Below are 19,587 nucleotides of genomic sequence, written 5' to 3'. Positions count from 1 at the left end.
GTAAACCAGTTCAGACCAAGTATCAAGCCAATAGTTTCCAAACTGAGGAGCAACAGCTATGAGGTCTGATTGCTTTGGCGGTCAAAGAGAAACTGAAAGGAGGCGCCCCAACCGCCAATCTTAACGGACAAGACACAGCATGTGCAGGCGGTGGGGGCGTCGAGAGGAGCTAATTAATCAGCCCGCGAGGTCCCTGCGCAGGCGCAGGACCCATTTCTTATGGATACAATGGACCTCATCCAGATCATTCAAATTCAGGAGTTAATGCTTCCAGCACATGAGACCCATTGGAGAGAAGAGATTTAAAAACACACAAGATTTTTGTCCTTATTTTTTGAGTGCTGAAACACACTGCAATTATTTTCGTTATAATTAGTCGGGCTCTCTAGAAAGAGATGAATTGTGTGACCCAGCCTCTAGGAAATGTTGTTTGCCAACCAAATATAATTTACAGCTAAAAGCTAGATGAATATCCAGTTATAGGATAAAGCTTTCTTAATGATCTGTCTCCTTGCTTTCACAAATGTAACCAACCAGGTGCCGGGTACAGCAGAGAATGCCCGTTCGTGTGTCCGAGCCTATTTTTCTGATCTTCATGAAACCCTTTGCCGTCAAGAAGAAATGGCACTTAGTGTGGTTGATGCCCATGTGCGAGAGAAATTGATCTGGCTTAGGCAACAGCAAGAAGACATGACTATCTTGTTATCACAGGTGTCAACAGCTTGCCTTCACTGTGAAAAGACCTTGCAGCAGGTAGGGGATGCATTATGTGGCTGAGACGTGTAGTTGGGTGTATGAATCTTGAGCCACTGACTGTCATGTTGTCAGTGTTAGGAGACTTTAAAACGGTTGGAAATTATGGTGTCTGTTAAATATTTATTGTGTATATATGCCAGTTACTAAAATGCTGATTTATGAACAGTTGTTTGGGATGTACTAGTCTGTGGATCCACAAAAATATAATAGGCTATCAAAATATGGGTTCGAGATAAAAGTAGAATTGTTCATTTATTTATTTTTGTAAAGTGTTTGAGAGCTAGCCACACTTATGAAGTGTGACAAATTGCATGGAAATGTCTATAGTAGATAAGCATAGCTTTAAGGCATAAATATTTACAAGAAAAAAAGATTTGGTTAAATTTTTTATTAACTTGAGTGTTGAAACAAGTGTGCAGTTGTATATTCTGTCCAAGATGAAAAAAAAGACGTAATTGATTATTAGCTAGAACACCCATTTTTAATGGTGATTTTGAATACCTTTTAAACCTTTAAGGAATGTCAAATTCTATTTTAAATAACAACTGGACAATTTGCTTATTTTTTTTCCTTCAAGTGTCGGGCTCCTTCAATAATACAATAATTATTATATAGTTAAGCAAGTTTTGTCTCTGGGACAGCACTGATTCTTAAAGAATTGCACTGGCTGCCGAGATCTTTCCAAGCAAAATACTGAGAGCTGGTCTTGCCTATAAAGCCCTGAATAGCTTCGGTCTAGGGTATTTAAGAGACTGCCTTCTTTTTCATGAACCCTGCCACCTATAAAGATCTTCTGGGGAGGTCCGGTTACAGTTGCCACAGGTTCATCTGGAGACAGCTCTAGGTCAGGTTTTCTCTGGCTGCCCCAGGCTTTGGAATGCACTCCCTATCAAAATAAGAACTTCTCCATCTCTGATTGCTTTTTAAAAGACCCTTAAGACACACCTGTTGTCTCCGGCATTTAATTAAAATTAATTTTAAACGGTTTGTTTTTATCCTAAGAAATTATTTTAATTGTTTCACTCTGTGAATTGTTTTTATTCTGTGAAAGTGTTTAATTTGTTTTGTTCCTATATTGTCATTTGGATTGTGTTAACTGCCTAGAGATGTATATATCAGGCAGTATATAAATATGATAGATAAATAATAGTCCTCTCTCCTCTTAAGACAGACACACATGCTTTTGTGAACAGCATATATTGTAGGTGTACTATGAAACAGCTGAATGTATTTCAGTAATGGTGGATTTTTAGTTCTGCTTATCTTAAGGTTCCATTTTAAATTTCTTAAGGAAGTAACTTTTTATAAGTTCTACTTTATGGGATTTTGAGAGGGGAAATGCATAAGTAGTATTTTTTAAAAATTCTATTAAACTTAGCTTGCTTCTTTCTAGGATGACTGCAGAGTTGTGTTGGCCAAGCAAGAAATTACAAGGCTTCTAGAGACACTGCAGAAACAGCAGCAACAATTTACAGAGCTTGCAGACCACATACAGTTAGATGCTAGCATTCCAGTCACTTTTACAAAGGTACAGTTTATCTTTGGGCTGCTTCAAAACTCTGGCCATGAATCCAGATAAGTGAGACCTTGGTACTCTGGGAATTGCCAGCTGACTTTTAAACTTGGGGAGCTTCAAAAGCAATTTGCAAAGTGGTGCCGTGGTAAACTGTTCAGGGTCAGGGTGAAAGGGGCAGGTGAATGATTAGAGGTTCATGATCTCTTGCCAAAAATGCAGTCAGAAACTTGTAAACATTATTTTGAGATCTTTAAGGATAATGTAAATTTTGAAATGAAGACTCGTGTGCCTGGGTTCCTGCTTAATATTTTATCAAGTGCCCATAGATGGAATGGGGAGAGTGGTAGCTGTCTTCCTCTATGATTCCAAATAGTTAAGAAGTTTTCTTCATCTGAATCGGTACTGTACCTGCTAATGAAAAATTGTGCAGCTTTTGAGATGGCAGCTTTTGTAACTGTTTGTTTAATAAAAGGTATTATTAGAATATTTGGGGAAGACTAAAATGGCAACCTTTCTGATATCCAATCTTGCATTATCAAGAGATGTTCTGTTAGATCGATTGAAGAAATTGGTGTCACTTTGTAACATTTGGTTTGTCTGTGAAAATGTTTTCAGCATATGCGGGTTTGTTATGCTTGCTGCTGTTGTCTGTCTCCACCAACAATGTCCAAGCTTCCGGGACATCTTTACAGGTCACTTTACTTTACTGAAGTGCTGTAATAGTATTTGAACATTGAGCTGGGCTTGTTTGGAGTTGTCCAGTCTTCTACTCAGGGTAGGAAATGCTACAGCATTCCTAACAGATGGCTATCCAGCCTCTCTGTTTGAAAACTTTCAGCAAAGGAGAGCCTGCCACCGCATGAGGCAGACTGTTCCACTACCAAACAGCTCTTACAGTTAGATTTAGCTAGACATTAGGAAGAGCTTTCTGCTTACTCGAAACTTCAATCCATGAACTCTATACACGATTTTGCTGAAAACTCCTAGACAGGTATGTTAATTTGGCAATCAGTGCAGTTTCCCAAATATTTGTAAACCAAAGCAGCAGTGGTGGGGTTTCCAGTTCTTTCCAGACAATAACTATATAATTTTTGGTAGGAATAAGCAGATTTACCAATCATCTTCAATTCATTGCTTGCATCCTGATCTTTCAACAAACATAAGAGCCAACCTCCAAACTAAGAGCTGCATGTGTGCAGGTTACACTTCTGTGCATGCACAGAGTGAGGGAAAGATGACTTTTGGCAATTCTGCCATTCCAACTTCCCTCTGCAACCACTTGTGGTTTCTGAAAATACATTCCTGAGGGCTCTGTAGCCCAAGGGACATATTTTCAGAACAGGTGACTGCAGAGGGAATGAGAAAATGATTAAAGCCTTTGTCTCAGAGCAAGCTCATGTGAGGGAATGAATCATCCCTGCTGAGCTGCCTGGCTTGGTTTTTCCTAAAAGCAATGTGTTAAATAAATAAATAAAGCTCTTCTATACTTATTGGTAGCTTCAAAGGCTGCCACCACCACCCCACTTTATCAACAGAGCTTGAACCTCCCTGGGCTTGGGTGGAATCTCAGGGGAAACTCTCCTTACTTTGCTATTGGATAAGTACAAAAAACCTTCCACATGTAAGCTTACACAGGATGAGAAAACTGTTAGCTGCTAAGCATCTGAGGATGTGATTGCACCCGAGAAAAATCCCACTTCGCCCCCCCCCCCTTTTCCTGAGTTAAAAACCAACTTGGAGAGGCTTGTGAAAAGAACTAAAAAAAACCCACGTTTTATTCTGTTACTACAGACTGCTTCTGTCTTCTAGCTTTCTTAGATACAGTTAAGCATTTTAGTAGGATTACAAAAATAGGTTGTCTTAATGCACGTTGAAATGTTTATAGAGATTTTTGCAGTGCCCTCGGTAAAATGGGCATAGGCTAGTGTTTCTTAATTTAATTACATTGTGGGTAACCAATACTAGAACAGTATTAGGGATATACAAAGCACACACCAAAGAAACTGAAGTTCTAACACAAAGTCTGACTAAACAAACTTTCTTCTAGACTAAACTTCCCGAAGCCAAAGCCCAGGCATCCTTTTCTTGAACTCACCAAATTCTGGAGAAGAATTCAAGCTAACTGCCCTCCTGTCTCTCCAGGATTTGCAGAGTCATTCTACAGCCATCCTCTCTGGCCACATGTCCTGCTCTAACAAAAAACTGCCACCTTCCTTCCAACAGTTCTCTAGGTCCCACCCACCTGGTGTACTAATTGGCTGAGCCCTGGAGTTCACCAGCCTGTCAGTCAGGACGAGTTCACTTCTGGTTAACTCTTTAGTGGGAGGGGTGGCTGATCACAACATAGTTAAATACTGAAGGTTAAATAATGTGTCACTGCATCATTTTAGAATTAAATGATACTGGAAATGTATCTTGGCCTGTTATATGGGACAAATAAGAGCTTATTTAAGAGCATTTTAAAACATTAAATTTTAAGGAGTATCAATTATTGAGTCTGCTTTATTATTGGTCTAAATGATGAAATAATAATAATAAAATAATAATAATAATAAATAATAATATGTTGCTGAACTATTTCAAAATCAAAAGCAGGCAACCTCCCCTTTGCCTTCACCTCAAAAACCCAAATGCCGTTTAACAGAAAAGCAACAAGAACTAAAGCAAAAAATAACTTTATAAACAACCACCAGGGTTCGACTTCCAGCTCTAAAAACAGTTGCCAAAAAACAACTTGCTCAGGTATTAAAAGATGTAAATGCTGCACTTGCAGAAATAACAACCAATAATTGACAAGAAACAAACCAACTAATGTAAAGTGCAGCAACAATAACAACACAAGAGCTCGGATATAAGATCAATGGACCTGTCAAAAAAGAAAGCAGTACATCACCTAAATGGAAGATTAGATTAGAAAATAAAATCTCCAGGCTTAGATCAGATGCTAGTAAATTGAAAGAGATGAAAGACAAGAAGCTGAAGAATGAAAACACCAAACTGTATCTGATCCAAAAATACCACCTAGATTCAAGGAAAATTAGAGAAGTCCTGGAAATAATAAAGCAGCAAATAACAGCAGTGTCAAAGAAGATTAGCAGATATGAAGCCAGAACTACACAACACAGGCAGAATCTCCAATTCCAGTTGAATCAAGAGACGTTTCTACCAAAGCATAGAAGGAGAAACTGCAAGAAACATCGAAACAACAAATAAAGAAGAAACAGTGCAATTCTGGGGGAAATTATGGGACATTCCAATAGATTATAATAAAAAAGCAGGCTGGATGAAAGAGGTAAAAAAATGTAACCAATAAATCCAAGATCTAATAATAACACCAGAATTAATAACTGAAAGAGCAAAGAAAATCAAAAATTGGACTGCGCCAGGCGATGATGAACTGCATGGCTTTTGGCTTAAACACCTAACAAGCCTTCATAAACAACTATCAAAACAGTTCAATCACATTTTGCAAGGCGGTGATATTGAACAATGGCTAACAACTGGGAAAACTCATCTCATCATGAAAGACCCAGCAAAAGGTGCAGTTCCAAGTAATTATAGACCGATCACCTGACTGCCAACCATGTTCAAATTATTAACTGGAATAATAGCAGATGAAGTGATGCAACACTTATTAACTAACAAACAGCTTCCAGTTGAACAGAAAGGAAATTGCCCAAACACCAGAGGCACAAAAGACCAGCTGCTGATTGACAAAATGATTTTAGAAAATTGCAAGAGAAGAAAAACAAAACCTATCTAAGTGTTGCATGGACTGACTACAAGAAAGACTTCGACTCATTGCCTCACACATGGATACTAAAATGTTTAGAAACAACTGGTGTCAGCAAAAACATTCAGATATTTATAAAAAAAGCAATGAGCATGTGGAGTACACAGTTAACAATCAATGGCGAGACACTTGGACAGGTTAGCATTAGTAGAGGCAGTTTCCAAGGGGACTCACTATCCCCTCTGTTGTTTGTAATTGCCATGACCCCACTTTCACAAATACTAAACAAAACAGGCCTCGGATACCAAACATCTAAAACATCAAGTCAAATCAACCATCTGCTGTACATGGACGATCTGAAGTTGTATGGAATGTCCCAGTCAGAAATCAAATCACTGCTAAACACTGTCCATATATTCAGTAGCAATATAGCAATGGAGTTTGGACTAGACAAGTGTGCTGCATTAATAATGAACAGAGGGAAAATAAGAAAAACAGAAGGAATAGAACTGCCCAATGGAAGCAAGATCAAGAACCTGGAAGAGAAACAACGTTACAAATACGGGGTTATCTTTTTAACGAAAGGCGGTATATAAATGCAAAAATAAAATAAAAAATAAATAAATAAAAAATACTTGGGCATTCTCCAGGCTGATAACATCGCACACACTGAAGTTAAAAGGAAAATTGGAAGTGAATACATCAGGAGAGTTAGAAAAATCCTCAAGTCCAAACTCAATGGTGGGAACACCATACAAGCCATAAACACCTGGGCTATACCTGTTATCAGGTACACTGCAGGAATAATAGACTGGACCCAGGTAGAGCTAGAGACACTAGATCATAAGACCAGGAAAATCATGACTATCAATCATGCTCTGCACCCCTGCAGTGATGTTGATAGGCTATACCTCCCTCGCAGCTCAGGTGGAAGAGGAATGCTGCAAGTCCATCAAACAGTAGAGGAGGAGAAAAGAGGCCTTGAAGAATATATCAAGGACAGTGAAGAAGATGCACTTCAAATGGTCAATAACGAGAAACTGTTCAACACCAATGAAACAAAGCAGGCCTACAAGAAAGAACAAGTCAAGAACCGAGCAGAAAAATGGAAAAATAAGCCACTGCATGGTCAATATTTGTACAATATAAATGGAAAATCAGACATCACCAAGACCTGGCAATGTCTTAAGAATGGCAACTTGAAGAAAGAAACAGAGGGTTCAATACTGGCTGCACAAGAACAGGCACTAAGAACAAAAGCAATAAGAGTAAAAGTCAAAAAATCCACCACAAACAGCAAGTGCCGCCTTTGTAAAGAAGCAGATGAAACCGTGGACCACCTAACCAGCTGTTGTAAAAAGATCGCACAGACTGACTACAAACAAAGGCATGACAAAGTAGCAGGGATGATACACTGGAACATCTGCAAAAAATACAAGCTACCTGTAGCCAAACATTGGTGGGACCATAAAATTGAAAAAGTTGAAGAAAATGAAGATGTAAAAATATTATGGGACTTCCGACTACAAACAGACAAACATCTGCCACACAATACACCAGATATAACTGTAGTCGAGAAGAAAGAGAAACAAGTCAAAATAATCGACATAGCAATACCAGGGGATAGCAGAATAGAAGAAAAAGAAATAGAAAAAATCACCAAATACAAAGATCTACAAACTGAAATTGAAAGGCTGTGGCGGAAAAAGACCCAAATATTCCCAGTGGTAATTGGCGCCCTGGGTGCAGTTCCAAAAGACCTTGAAGAGCACCTCAACACCATAGGGGCCACAGAAATCACCATCAGCCAATTACAAAAAGCAGCTTTACTGGGAACAGCCTATATTCTGCGACGTTATCTATAACAGCAACAACATTGACAATAAAATTCAGCCACCCCAGGTCCTTGGGAAGAACTCGATGTCTGGATAAAACAAACCAGTCAATAACACCTGTCTGACTGTGTAAATAAATAATAATAATAAATAATTCAATTTCTATACTGCCCTTCCAAAAATGGCTCAGGGTGGTTTACACAGAGAAATAATAAATAAATAAGATGGCTCCCTGTCCCCAAAGGGCTCACAATCTAAAAAGAAACACAAGATAGACACCAGCAACAGTCACTGGAGGTACTGTGAAGGGGGTGGATAGGGCCAGTTACTTTCCCCCTGCTAAATAAAGAGAATCACCACGGTAAAAGGTGCCTCTGCCCAGTTAGCAGGGGAAATAGAGGATAGACTGGATTATTTACAAGCTGTATCTTTTCACAATGAAACATCTCCATTATACAGGTGAAACTCGAAAAATTAGAATATCGTGCAAAAGTTCATTAATTTCAGTAATGCAAATTAAAAGGTGAAACTGATCTATGAGATAGACGCATTACATGCAAAGCGAGATAAGTCAAGCCTTAATTTGTTATAATTGTGATGATCATGGCGTACAGCTCATGAGAACCCCAAATCCACAATCCCAGAAAATTAGATTATTGTGAAAAGGTTCAACAGTCTAGGCTCCAGGTGTCCCACTCCAATCAGCTAATCAATCCATAACACCTGCAAAGGGTTCCTGAGCCTTTAAATGGTCTCTCAGTCTGGTTCATTAGGAATCACAATCATGGGAAAGACTGCTGACTTGACAGTTGTGCAGAAAACCATCATTGACACCCTCCATAAGGAGGGAAAGCCTCAAAAGGTAATTGCAAAAGAAGTTGGATGTTCCCAAAGTGCTGTATCAAAGCACATCAATAGAAGTTATGTGGAAGGGGAAAGTGTGGAAGAAAAAGGTGCACAAGCAGCAGGGATGACCGCAGCCTGGAGAGGATTGTCAGGAAAAGGCCATTCAAAAATGTTGGGGACTTTCACAAGGAGTGGACTGAGGCTGGAGTTAGTGCATCAAGAGCCACCACACACAGACGGATCGTGGACATGGGCTTCAAATGTCGTATTCCTCTTGTCAAGCCGCTCCTGAACAACAAACAACGTCAGAAGCGTCTTACCTGGGCTCCAGAAAAAAAGAACTGGTCTGTTGCTCAGTGGTCCAAAGTCCTCTTTTCTGATGAGAGCAACTTTTGCATCTCATTTGGAAACCAAGGACCCAGAGTCTGGAGGAAGAATGGAGAGGCACACAATGCAAGATGCTTGAAGTCCAGTGTGAAGTTTCCACAGTCTGTGTTGATTTGGGGAGCCATGTCATCTGCTGGTGTTGGTCCACTGTGCTTCATTAAGTCCAGGGTCAACGTAGCCGTCTATCAGGAGATTTTGGAGCACTTCATGCTTCCTTCCGCAGACGAGCTGTATGGGGATGCTGACTTCATTTTCCAGCAGGACTTGGCACCTGCCCACACTGCCAAAAGTACCAAAACCTGGTTCAGTGACCATGGGATTACTGTGCTTGATTGGCCAGCAAACTCGCCTGACCTGAACCCTATAGAGAATCTATGGGGCATTGCCAAGAGAAGGATGAGAGACATGAGACCAAACAATGCAGAAGAGCTGAAGGCCGCTATTAAAGCATCCTGGTCTTCCATAACACCTCATCAGTGCCACAGGCTGATAGCATCCATGCCACGCCGCATTGAGGCAGTAATTGCTGCAAAAGGGGCCCAAACCAAGTACTGAATACATCTGCATGCTTATACTTTTCAGAGGTCCGATATTGTTCTTTTTACAATGCTTCTTTTATTGGTTTCATGTAATATTCTAATTTTCTGGGATTGTGGATTTGGGGTTCTCATGAGCTGTACGCCATGATCATCACAATTATAACAAATTAAGGCTTGACTTATCTCGCTTTGCATGTAATGCGTCTATCTCATAGATCAGTTTCACCTTTTAATTTGCATTACTGAAATTAATGAACTTTTGCACGATATTCTAATTTTTTGAGTTTCACCTGTAAATAAGATACAGTGTCTGAAATCCAGAGAGCCCTGTGTCCATCTCCAAACACTTGTGCATGTACCAGGGGCTGCCCAACTTCTCTTCCACCCCCACCTCCCTAGATTTCCCCCTAGACTTTTCTAGGGGTTAAAGTTTGGAGGCACATGGTGACATGCTAATTTGCAATTTTCTTTCATTATAAGACTTTTATCATTTTAACAGTTCATTAACAGACCCCTGCTAACTGAGCAAAGATGAACCTCTTAAAGTGGTGATTCTCTTATATCCTTATCTCTCTCTGTATAAATCTCTCAGTCCTTGGTCAGCCTGATGGATGATCTCTACCAAGGAATGGACAGAGGTAGTGCGACCCTGTTGGTTCTCTTTCATCATCCCACTGTGATACTTTTAACAACTTTTTTGTTGATAAAATCTTTTGCATTTGAGCCAACTTTGACTCTATGGCTGTGGTGGGGTCAGTTGCAAAGGTATCCAGTACTTCCTCTGGTTTAATTGTGACTTCTGAGGATGTGGACAAGCTCCTTGGAGGTGTTCGGCCTACCACTTTTCCTTTGGATCCATGCCCAATATGGTCTCACACATCTAGCAGGGAGGCTGTTAGAGATGGCCTTGTTCAGGGATTCTCAATGTTGCGTCCCCAGATGTTTTTGGACAACTCTCATAATCCCCAGGCCCAGTGGCCTTTGGCTGGGGATTATGGGAGTTGAAGGCAATAACATCTGGGGACCCAGTGTTGAGAATCCCTGGCCTAGCTGACATCATAAATGCCTTGCTGAGGGAAGGCAGGATCCCTTCATATTTGAAGGAGGCAGCTATGAGACCTTTACACAAGAAGCCTTCCTTATAGCCTTTGGTGATGGATAATTATAGGCTAGTTTCTAACCTCCCTTGGGTGGGCAAGGTAATTGAGAGGACGGTGGCTGATCAACTCCAGGTAGCCTTAAAAGATACTGATTATCTAGATCCATTTCAAACTGGCTTTCAGGCAGGCTATGGTGTGGAGACATTCTTGGACGGCCTGAAGCATGATCTCTATTAAGGAATGGACAGAGGGAGTGTGACTCTGTTGGTTCTTTTGGATCTTTCTGCGGCTTTCGATACTATCGACTTTGGTATCCTTCTGGATTACTTAAAGGATTTGGGAATAGGTGGTACTGTGCTGCAGTGGTTCCATTCCCATCTCTCTGGTGGACTCCAGATGGTGTCACTAGGAGATAGTTGCTCTCTGAAAAGAGAGCTATTTTATGGTGACCCTCAGGGCTCTATCCTATCTCTGATGCATGAAACTGCTGGGTGAGATCATCAGGAGATTTGGAGTAGTTAAAAATATGCTGATGACACGCATATCCATGACATCATCAGGAAATGGCATAACTCCCCTAAATGCCTGCTTATAGGCAGTAACAGACTGGATGAGGAATAATAAATTGAAACTGAATCCAAACATGATGGAGGTACTCATGGTAAGGGGTCATACTTTGAGGGACATGATAGATCTTCCTGTTCTGGATGGGGTTGCACTCCTCCCCGAAGGAACAGGTACGTAGCTTAGGAGTGCTTCTGGACCCAGGCCTCACTCTAGTTTCTCAGGTTGAGGCTATGGCCAGGAGTGCTTTCTGTCAGCTTGGGTTGATATGACAGCAGCATCTGTTCCTTGAAGATAATGATCTCAGAACTGTGGTGTAATCTCTGATAACCTCTAGGCTTGACTATTGCAGTGTGCCATATTATATCTGTTTTTAAAACAATTGCATTGGCTGCCAGTAGGTTTCCTGGCAAAATACAAAGTGCTGATAATTACCTTTTTAAAGCCCTCAGTGGCTTAGGACTGGGTTACCTGGGAGAGCACCTGCTTCTGCATGATCCCCACCACACATTAAGGTCATCGAGAGAGGTCCGTCTTTGGATGCCGCCAGCTCAGGAGCGGGCCTTTTCTGGGCTGTGGAATACACTCCCTATAGACACATCTTTGTCAACCTTTAGAACAATCCTTAAGATTTTTTTTTTAAGCCTGGCTTTTAGTGATCATTGAATGTTTTAAATTGTTTTTATTGTATTCATCTTTGTTAACTGCCGAGAGACTTTGGAGTTAGGCAGTATATAAATTAAATGAGTAATAATAATATAATACTTAGCAAGGGGAGAGCAATTGTCCTTATGCAACCCCTACACAGCTTGCCTCCCATGGCTGTTGCTGATGTCTACCTTTATGTTTCTTTTTAGACCGTGAGTGCTTTGGGGACAAGGAACCATCTTATTTCTTATTTTTTCTTTGTAAACTGCTTTGGAAACATCACATCAGGATTCTCTTTGGTCAAAAAGAAAATTACTATATTTATTTATTTATTATTTTATTTTATTTATTTGATTTCTATACCGCCCTTCCAAAAATGGCTCAGGGCGGTTTACACAGAGAAATACTAAATAAATAAGCTGGATCGCTGTCCCCAAAGGGCTCACAATCTAAAAAGAAACATAAGACAGACACCAGCAACAGTCACTGGAGGTACTGTGCTGGGAGTGGATAGGGCCTTTGTTGTAAACTGCCCAGAGACATGGGTTTGGGGCAATATAAAAATATGTTAAATAAATAGAACAGATTAGAATTCACAAATATATTTTGAACTGCTCTCATCAAGGTTCCCTTTTTTGGTGTTTCTTTCTCCTGCAGGACAACAGGGTACACATTGGGCCAAAAATGGAGATTCGGGTTGTAACTCTTGGATTAGATGGAGCTGGCAAAACAACTATTTTATTTAAACTAAAACAGGATGAATTCATGCAACCTATTCCGACAATAGGCAAGTAACAGTGATTTGGAAACAGTAAACCTAATGTATGGACATTCTGTTAGAAATGTGATTAAATGGACTTTCCTCCCTTAGGTTTTAATGTTGAAACAGTAGAATATAAAAATCTGAAGTTCACTATTTGGGATGTAGGAGGCAAACACAAACTGAGGCCTTTATGGAAACATTATTACCTCAACACACAAGGTAAGAGTACTCCATTCATGTTTAGTCACTTTGACTTATTGACATAAAAACGTAGTGATTATGGTTGCTAGAGGTGAGATAGGTGTGTGTTAGGCCTTGGGTCTAACCCTGCAATCCTAAGCACATGAAGTGGTATGCAAGGTAAAGGTAAAGTGTGCCATCAAGTCGATTTTGACTCCTGGTGCCCACAGAACCCTGTGGTTTCTACAGGAGGAGTTTACCATTGCTGCCTCCCGTGCAGTATGAGAAGATGCCTGTCAGCATCTTCCTATATCACTGCTGCCTGATATAGTACCAGTTGGGATTCGAACCGGCAACCTTCTGCTTGTTAGTCAAGCATTTCCCTGCTGCACCTCTTAAGGTGACTCAGTGGGACATGACATACATAAATTTACTCAAATGTATTGTAATAAAAATACAATATTTAGGCTCTGGTTGCCAGACAGTATTTTTGTTTGATCTTTGTGTCTGTGGTGAATGATTTACATAAATCTGACTTTGCAGTGAGCTATAATGATTTAGCCATACAACAACATTAAATAGCATTTGCAACTTAAAACTTTCAGTTATCTGGAGCCAAATACTATTTATTTGGTGATATAGTGACTGACTCTTGCCTCAGGCTGATGCCAGTTTACAAAGATACAGTGCATAATAAACTCTAAAGCCAACAGTGTGTAATTATTACTTGGTAACAAGTAAGTAAATTCTGGAAAACAAGTATAGACTCAAAAGTCCAATTTCAGTTTAATCCACGGAACATAGATTGACATTCTCTCCACCCCCTGCCCCCAAGTTATATTTGCTTATGCACATATCTGAGCATAGAGTTAAAATATGTACAAAAAGTAGCTGCATAATTGTTCTCTTTTCCTAGCGGTGGTGTTTGTTATTGATAGCAGTCACAGAGACAGAGTCAGCGAAGCACACAGTGAACTTGCCAAACTCTTAACGGAGAAAGAGTTGCGGGATGCTTTGCTCCTGATCTTTGCCAATAAGCAGGTATTGTGGTGGCCCCCTTTTTCCCCCTCTCCCTTCCTCACTTCATTTCATTTTTCTAGCCTAAAATAGTAGCAGTGAAACTAAATTAAACAGCTCTGTTTGAATAAATTAGATGATTTGCTTCTCTTGAAACCTCCTTTGGGCCAGATCATTTTGACTCCAGAATCAGTGAATCATCATCTCTTTAAATATGCCACATTCTTAAAAGTACTTACTGTTTGCATACATTTAAATAAGCATTGAACTCTTTTTTTTTTTTTTAAACAGGATGTGGCGGGGGCGCTTTCAGTAGAAGAAATTACAGAATTGCTGAGTCTCCACAAGCTCTGCTGTGGTCGTAGCTGGTACATTCAAGGCTGTGATGCTCGAAGTGGCATGGGACTGTATGAAGGACTGGACTGGCTCTCAAGACATCTGGTAGCTGCGGGTGTTCTGGATGTGGCTTAAGTTCATGTTGAAAGCCGTTTGAGCTTGAAGATCAGTTAACTTATTTATGTGACTTGAAATGGTCAAATATGAACTTTGCATCTGAAGCTTTGTTTCCTAAAGAAAACTACTAATGTTTTTTCTGGAATGTTTATCAGAGTGTGGCACAGTGAGTCTGCAATTCCTGTAGGTTATGGTTATTTAATAGAGTAGTATGGTGGTTATGCAGGAAAGGTGCCTTGATTTTCAAAGAAATGAAATATGAAAGGTCTTTGGCTTCAGTTTTAAACAAACTAATCTGTCTTCATATTAATACTTTCAGGACTTTATTTGACCTTGCTCCTTTTTAGGGGGTAGTCTCATTGCATTAACTCAGTTTCACAGATCTGAAGCAGAAATCTGTATGCACAGATGTTGCTTGGCATCACCTTCATTTAAAAATTTGCAGTAGGCTAAAATATAGCAGGTGCTGTCAAACTTTTTTTTAATAATTGCGCTGCTACTCAAAAAATAAAAATCAACTATGTTTGTTCTCATATCATGCCACAGTTTTTGATCTTAACCTGGAATCCTGCTGCTTCTAAGAAGTCTCTTCTGCTTATGCTTAACTGTGCATATTTCACTGTGCGCATATATAGATGAACCTAGTTATCCACAGATTCGTGTATCCATGGTCGGGGTAAAAACACCCAACCTCGGCATATGGCGGGGGTGGTGGTGGAAACATGCCAACCTCACATATCTGTGGGCCAGAGGTGGCCGGAAATGACTGTGGAGGTCACTTCTGGACCCCCTTTTTTTTTTTTGGACAGAGCCACAAAATGACTCCCATCCTTATGGGGGGTGGGGAAGGAAAAGAAAAAAAGCTGCTGATTTTCGGCTGATTTGGGGGCACAGCACAACTTGGGGAGCAGCAAAGCTTGGTAAGAAGCTCCCCCGCAGTGAAATTTGGCCATTTCTGGCTGGGAACCTAACCCCTGCAATCACATAGGATTCAATTACTCGATATTTGCGGCTTCCATATCTGCGGCTGCAGCCTGGAACGGAACCCGCACAAATATTGAAGTTCTCCTGTAGTTCACTGCACATACACACCTAACTCTCTCCCTCAATGTTCATCAGTGGAACTGCCACAAACAATTCCTATAACCATACACTTTACTGTCAGAGGCTCATTCATTTATTCTGCAACAGAATCTGTAAATACTACTTTTGAAACACTGGCAATAAAATATCCAGTTTTTATATTAAATACAGTAGAAATTCAGAAAACCGATACAGGTGAAATATTTAAGTTTCTTCCACTCACTTTGAAGCTGACATTTAGCAAAAAAAAACCCCACAACCCTGCTATGTTCTGTCAGTAAATTCCTCTGGCTGCAGCTATGCCATCTGTTAATGAGCGAGAAGCTGTGGATAAGGTGTTTTTGTTTTGACTAAGGTTCTGTGGCACATTTTGGTGATATATCTGCACTAATATATTGTGCCTCTTAATTAGCATGATAAAGTAGTCAGTTTAATTTACAAGTAATTAATACTTATTTTGCTTTTCTGTTTTGATGCAATCTAAATTATAAGCAGCAGTACATATTCAGTCGGTATTGAGCAGCTGAGAGCTCTATGCTAAAAGTTGCATATCACAAGATTGTCCATTTCCTATGTAGGTGGTGCCATGGAAGATTCTGAGAGGTCTTGAGTGGGAGCAACAGTAGGTAGAGAAATACAGGAGCCTCCATAATGGAAATGAGAGAGAAAAGTAGTAGCTCAAGGTGCATCCTTCAAACTACCAAAGACTGGGGAATGTGACTTCAAGAGACTAGTTAAACAAACAGGATGGAGGTTGGAAATTGGCATTTGCTTGTCTGGGGAAGCACATTTGGTAGTGAAAATAGAACAGCCAGTAGGATTGCTGAAGATTACTCCAGAATGTTGGGATGCTAGGCTGTACCTCAGAGTGCCCTATTGATCTTTGTCCCTTTGTCCTTTTATCTCCCTTGGATGAATGAATCGAAGCAGCTCCTATTATGGCTACCTTTGTTGCCTCTCTTCTCCCCCCCCCCCCCGCCCCCATATCTGTGGAGATAGGATTGACTGTTCAATTCTAGAGGGCTATTTACTATGTCTGTTGTAGATCTTCCTTAAAACCCAAACGTTCTGTTGCCTTCACTTAAGACTCTGCAACCAAAGCCCCTTTCCACTCCTATTCTGGATGATTTTGGAAGAATAAGCACTGCCTTGCAGAAGAACCAAAAGTAGGACTGTCTTTCCTACATGATGTGAACTGGATCTGAGGCTGTCTTTCATACTTGAGCACACCTAAAAACCCTCAATATGTTGAAATCTCCCATATGACGTCTGTTGATTGCAAATAAAAGATGGCCTAAATGCACATTTTCCTTAAGGTTTTTTTACACAGCTTTTGAAATCTTTCCTTTCTCTCCATCCTCTGATCTTGTTAGGATCTGAATTTTCAGTGTCCACTGCACCTTGCTGTTGACTTCAGATCTGATTATCCCTGGTTACATTAGTGCTTTCTCCCCAGGGTCAGGCATGTCATATCTTCAGGACTACTAGAGGCTAAATTATGTGCAATATTTGATAAGCTGAAGTACCTTTCTTGCACTTCCCCATATGAGACATTGAAGCACAGTATCTTTCCAATGTCATAAAGACTGTATTTTTATTCCTCCTTAGATCTGGAGGAATGATTCTGCATTTGGTAGCCTGCTTTGTGCTTTGCATTTTTTTTTTTGTTAGATTAATAGAGAAAAGCTGTGTCCAAGGATCAGCTGTTTAGCGCTTTGGCTACTTGAACATTTTTTTTGTATTGGTGTTAAGGCAAAATGTAACCCAGTTGACAATGAAATGAACACACTGTCCGCACTCTGGTCATGTTGTGCTTTGAGGAAAGAGGATGTGCTGCTTTGATAGGTCCTGTGTTCTGCACTGCACACCTGAAAATTTCTTCATACCTGCTAATACAGGAATTTTGCCAAGGTAATTTTAAAAACATATTTGCTGATTTAAGGAGGCTTTCTGTCTTGCATCACAGAGGAGTATTAGAGTTGAGACTTGATCATAAGTGTGGGGTCCAGAGTCACTTGTAAGTTCTTCTCTGATGCAATCATTGGTTTTGTATTCTCAGGCTGCAGTAGTAATGGTTGGAATTAGGCAGTCAGATTTTATTATTGGTACTATCTGAGGGAGAGAAGTTTTCCCTCTCAGGTTAAATTGCTCATTTGAAGCCAGATCCTCTTTCCTAACCATATAATGTTCCCCTTAGAAGCCCAGAATGAATGTCCCCCACTCTCCATTGGTACCAGAGGCTACCTATATAAGGCAGTAATTAATACAACAAATTGCACAGAACCCCTTGAAGTAGATAAAATGCTTTGCATTGTACATGCAAAGTATATTGAAATCACTTCAAACAGAGGCCCGTTCAAAGTGTTATTGAATTGACTAAACATTTTACTTCTGTATCCACCTATGGTCACTAAGGTCTCCTACTGCTGAGGTACAGCTGATGAAATGTTCTGTAAATTGATGTAAAATGTTACCAATTCTGTATTCCAATGTAAAGCAGCAGAGGTGAAAGACCTCTCATTGTACAACAGTGTAGGACTCTGAGGCATCCAAGTACCTTCCAAGACTCTTAAGCATGAACCTAGTTTCATGCGGTATTGGATAAGGAATACATATTGTAAACAGGGTACCATACATACATTCCAAGCTTAGTGTAGTATAATTCTTATGCTGTGCACTTAAACTTAAGAAATCCTTGTCATACTTGCATTTCCTTTTTTTTTTTGGTGACCTGGTATAAGGGGAAATTCCTGCATTCTAGTCGTAATCTCATTAGCTAAAATCTTTCTTATTGAATCCTATTTAGGTACACAGTGCTTGACTGAAGCAGCCGAAACAGGATTAGGGCTCTCTTACCCCTCTGTGCCTCAACTAATTATCAGCTCAAAACATACTGCAAGATTGGACTTAATGCTTTTAGGTGGGAGGCATTGCTCTGTATATAGCTTGTAGTTTTTCTTTTTAACACTAATAAAATACGTGACACTACTTCATATGCAGCAGTTAGGAAGGTTGAATGTGGATTGCTAGTTCTCCAGTTGCTTTAATTGCTGTAGCTATTGCTGTTTTTGGCTCTCTGCTCCTTGTAAAACTCTCAATATGTTGATTTTAGGACACTGTGGAGAAGTAATGGTTTTGGAAAACCTATTTGTTCCTTATTCCTGACAAGTCAAGCTCTGCTACAACTGTAGTGTGCTTGTATAAAAGTATTATTTAATTGAAATCAAGTGACTGTGAAAATAGGTGTTGCGGCTGTCTGAACTCAAGTATTGCCAGATACACTTAGCTTGTTTGTATATAACTACTGTAAATTTTAGGCTTGTTTTGTTGAGCTTTAATTCATGTGTGCCCGTTTTAAAAGTGCTTCAATTCCAAGGAAGTTTTAAAGAAGTTTGCTCTTGAGAATTTATACTGTTTGACTAAAGAATTGTTCCTAAAATAAAATTAGATCAGAGTTAACTGAAACTAAAATGTAGCATTCAGTGACTATAAAAAAATGGTATATTAACATCTTGCTTCAACAGTAATGTAATAGAGCTTTATATCTTGATATACTCTAGCTTTTAAATGTATGTAATTTGCTTTCAAATTCTGGATTGGGAATTAATGACAGGGTGGAGAAAGATTGTGGCACCAAGATACCTTTATATTCTGGAACTACATGGAATAAAAAAGCTTACAAAAAAGGCTTTTGATTTAACAGGTGTTGGTGCAGTTAAAAAAATGGCCTTGGACTCCTAATAAAAAATTTTAACCAAAAGGTTGAAAGTGTATCTGTCAACTATTTTTCCCCACCAAGTTTCCAAAAACAACATGTGGGTGGGTGAGGAGAATCTCTAAAGATACTAATCATTAAGGCACTAGGGTGACTTGCACCTAACTTTAGAAGGAAACCAACTGTCCCAACCCCAGGGAGTTAGCTTTATGTATAAAACTTTTACATACAGATCAGCTACTGCACATGAACACAAATTCCATCAACAATGGTTGATTTATCTCTCCCCATTCCACTTATCTTTAAATTGCTCATAGGGTTTACCTCTTAAACATGATCGCCTTTCATAGTTTTGACTCAATTATAACTTGTCAACATCTTTTGCTCTACGGTGCACAAACAGTTTTCTAAACTGTATGACTTCCCAAGCCCTTACCAGAAATCTTGTTGTA

General features: G+C 39.8%; 1 protein-coding gene across 2 annotated transcripts in view; it reads left to right on the top strand.

Moving 5' to 3' along the window:
• The window catches only part of TRIM23 (tripartite motif containing 23), a 48,475-nt gene extending 29,287 nt beyond the window's left edge, over positions 1–19,188 (top strand). For both annotated transcript variants that reach the window (XM_053300814.1, XM_053300813.1), the window contains 6 exons: positions 538–753; positions 2,150–2,284; positions 12,582–12,711; positions 12,796–12,906; positions 13,784–13,908; positions 14,176–19,188. In XM_053300814.1, coding sequence (XP_053156789.1) covers positions 538–753; positions 2,150–2,284; positions 12,582–12,711; positions 12,796–12,906; positions 13,784–13,908; positions 14,176–14,355 — 897 coding nt within the window. In that variant the 3' untranslated portion in view covers positions 14,356–19,188. The remainder of the gene's footprint in view (positions 1–537; positions 754–2,149; positions 2,285–12,581; positions 12,712–12,795; positions 12,907–13,783; positions 13,909–14,175) is intronic.
• Positions 19,189–19,587: the final 399 nt, after the last annotated feature.

The sequence above is a fragment of the Hemicordylus capensis genome, chromosome 2 (assembly GCF_027244095.1).
Source record: "Hemicordylus capensis ecotype Gifberg chromosome 2, rHemCap1.1.pri, whole genome shotgun sequence".
Taxonomy (NCBI): Eukaryota; Metazoa; Chordata; class Lepidosauria; order Squamata; family Cordylidae; genus Hemicordylus; species Hemicordylus capensis.
Note: the sequence above shows the minus strand (reverse complement) of the source record. Positions and strands in the feature narration are given on the sequence as shown.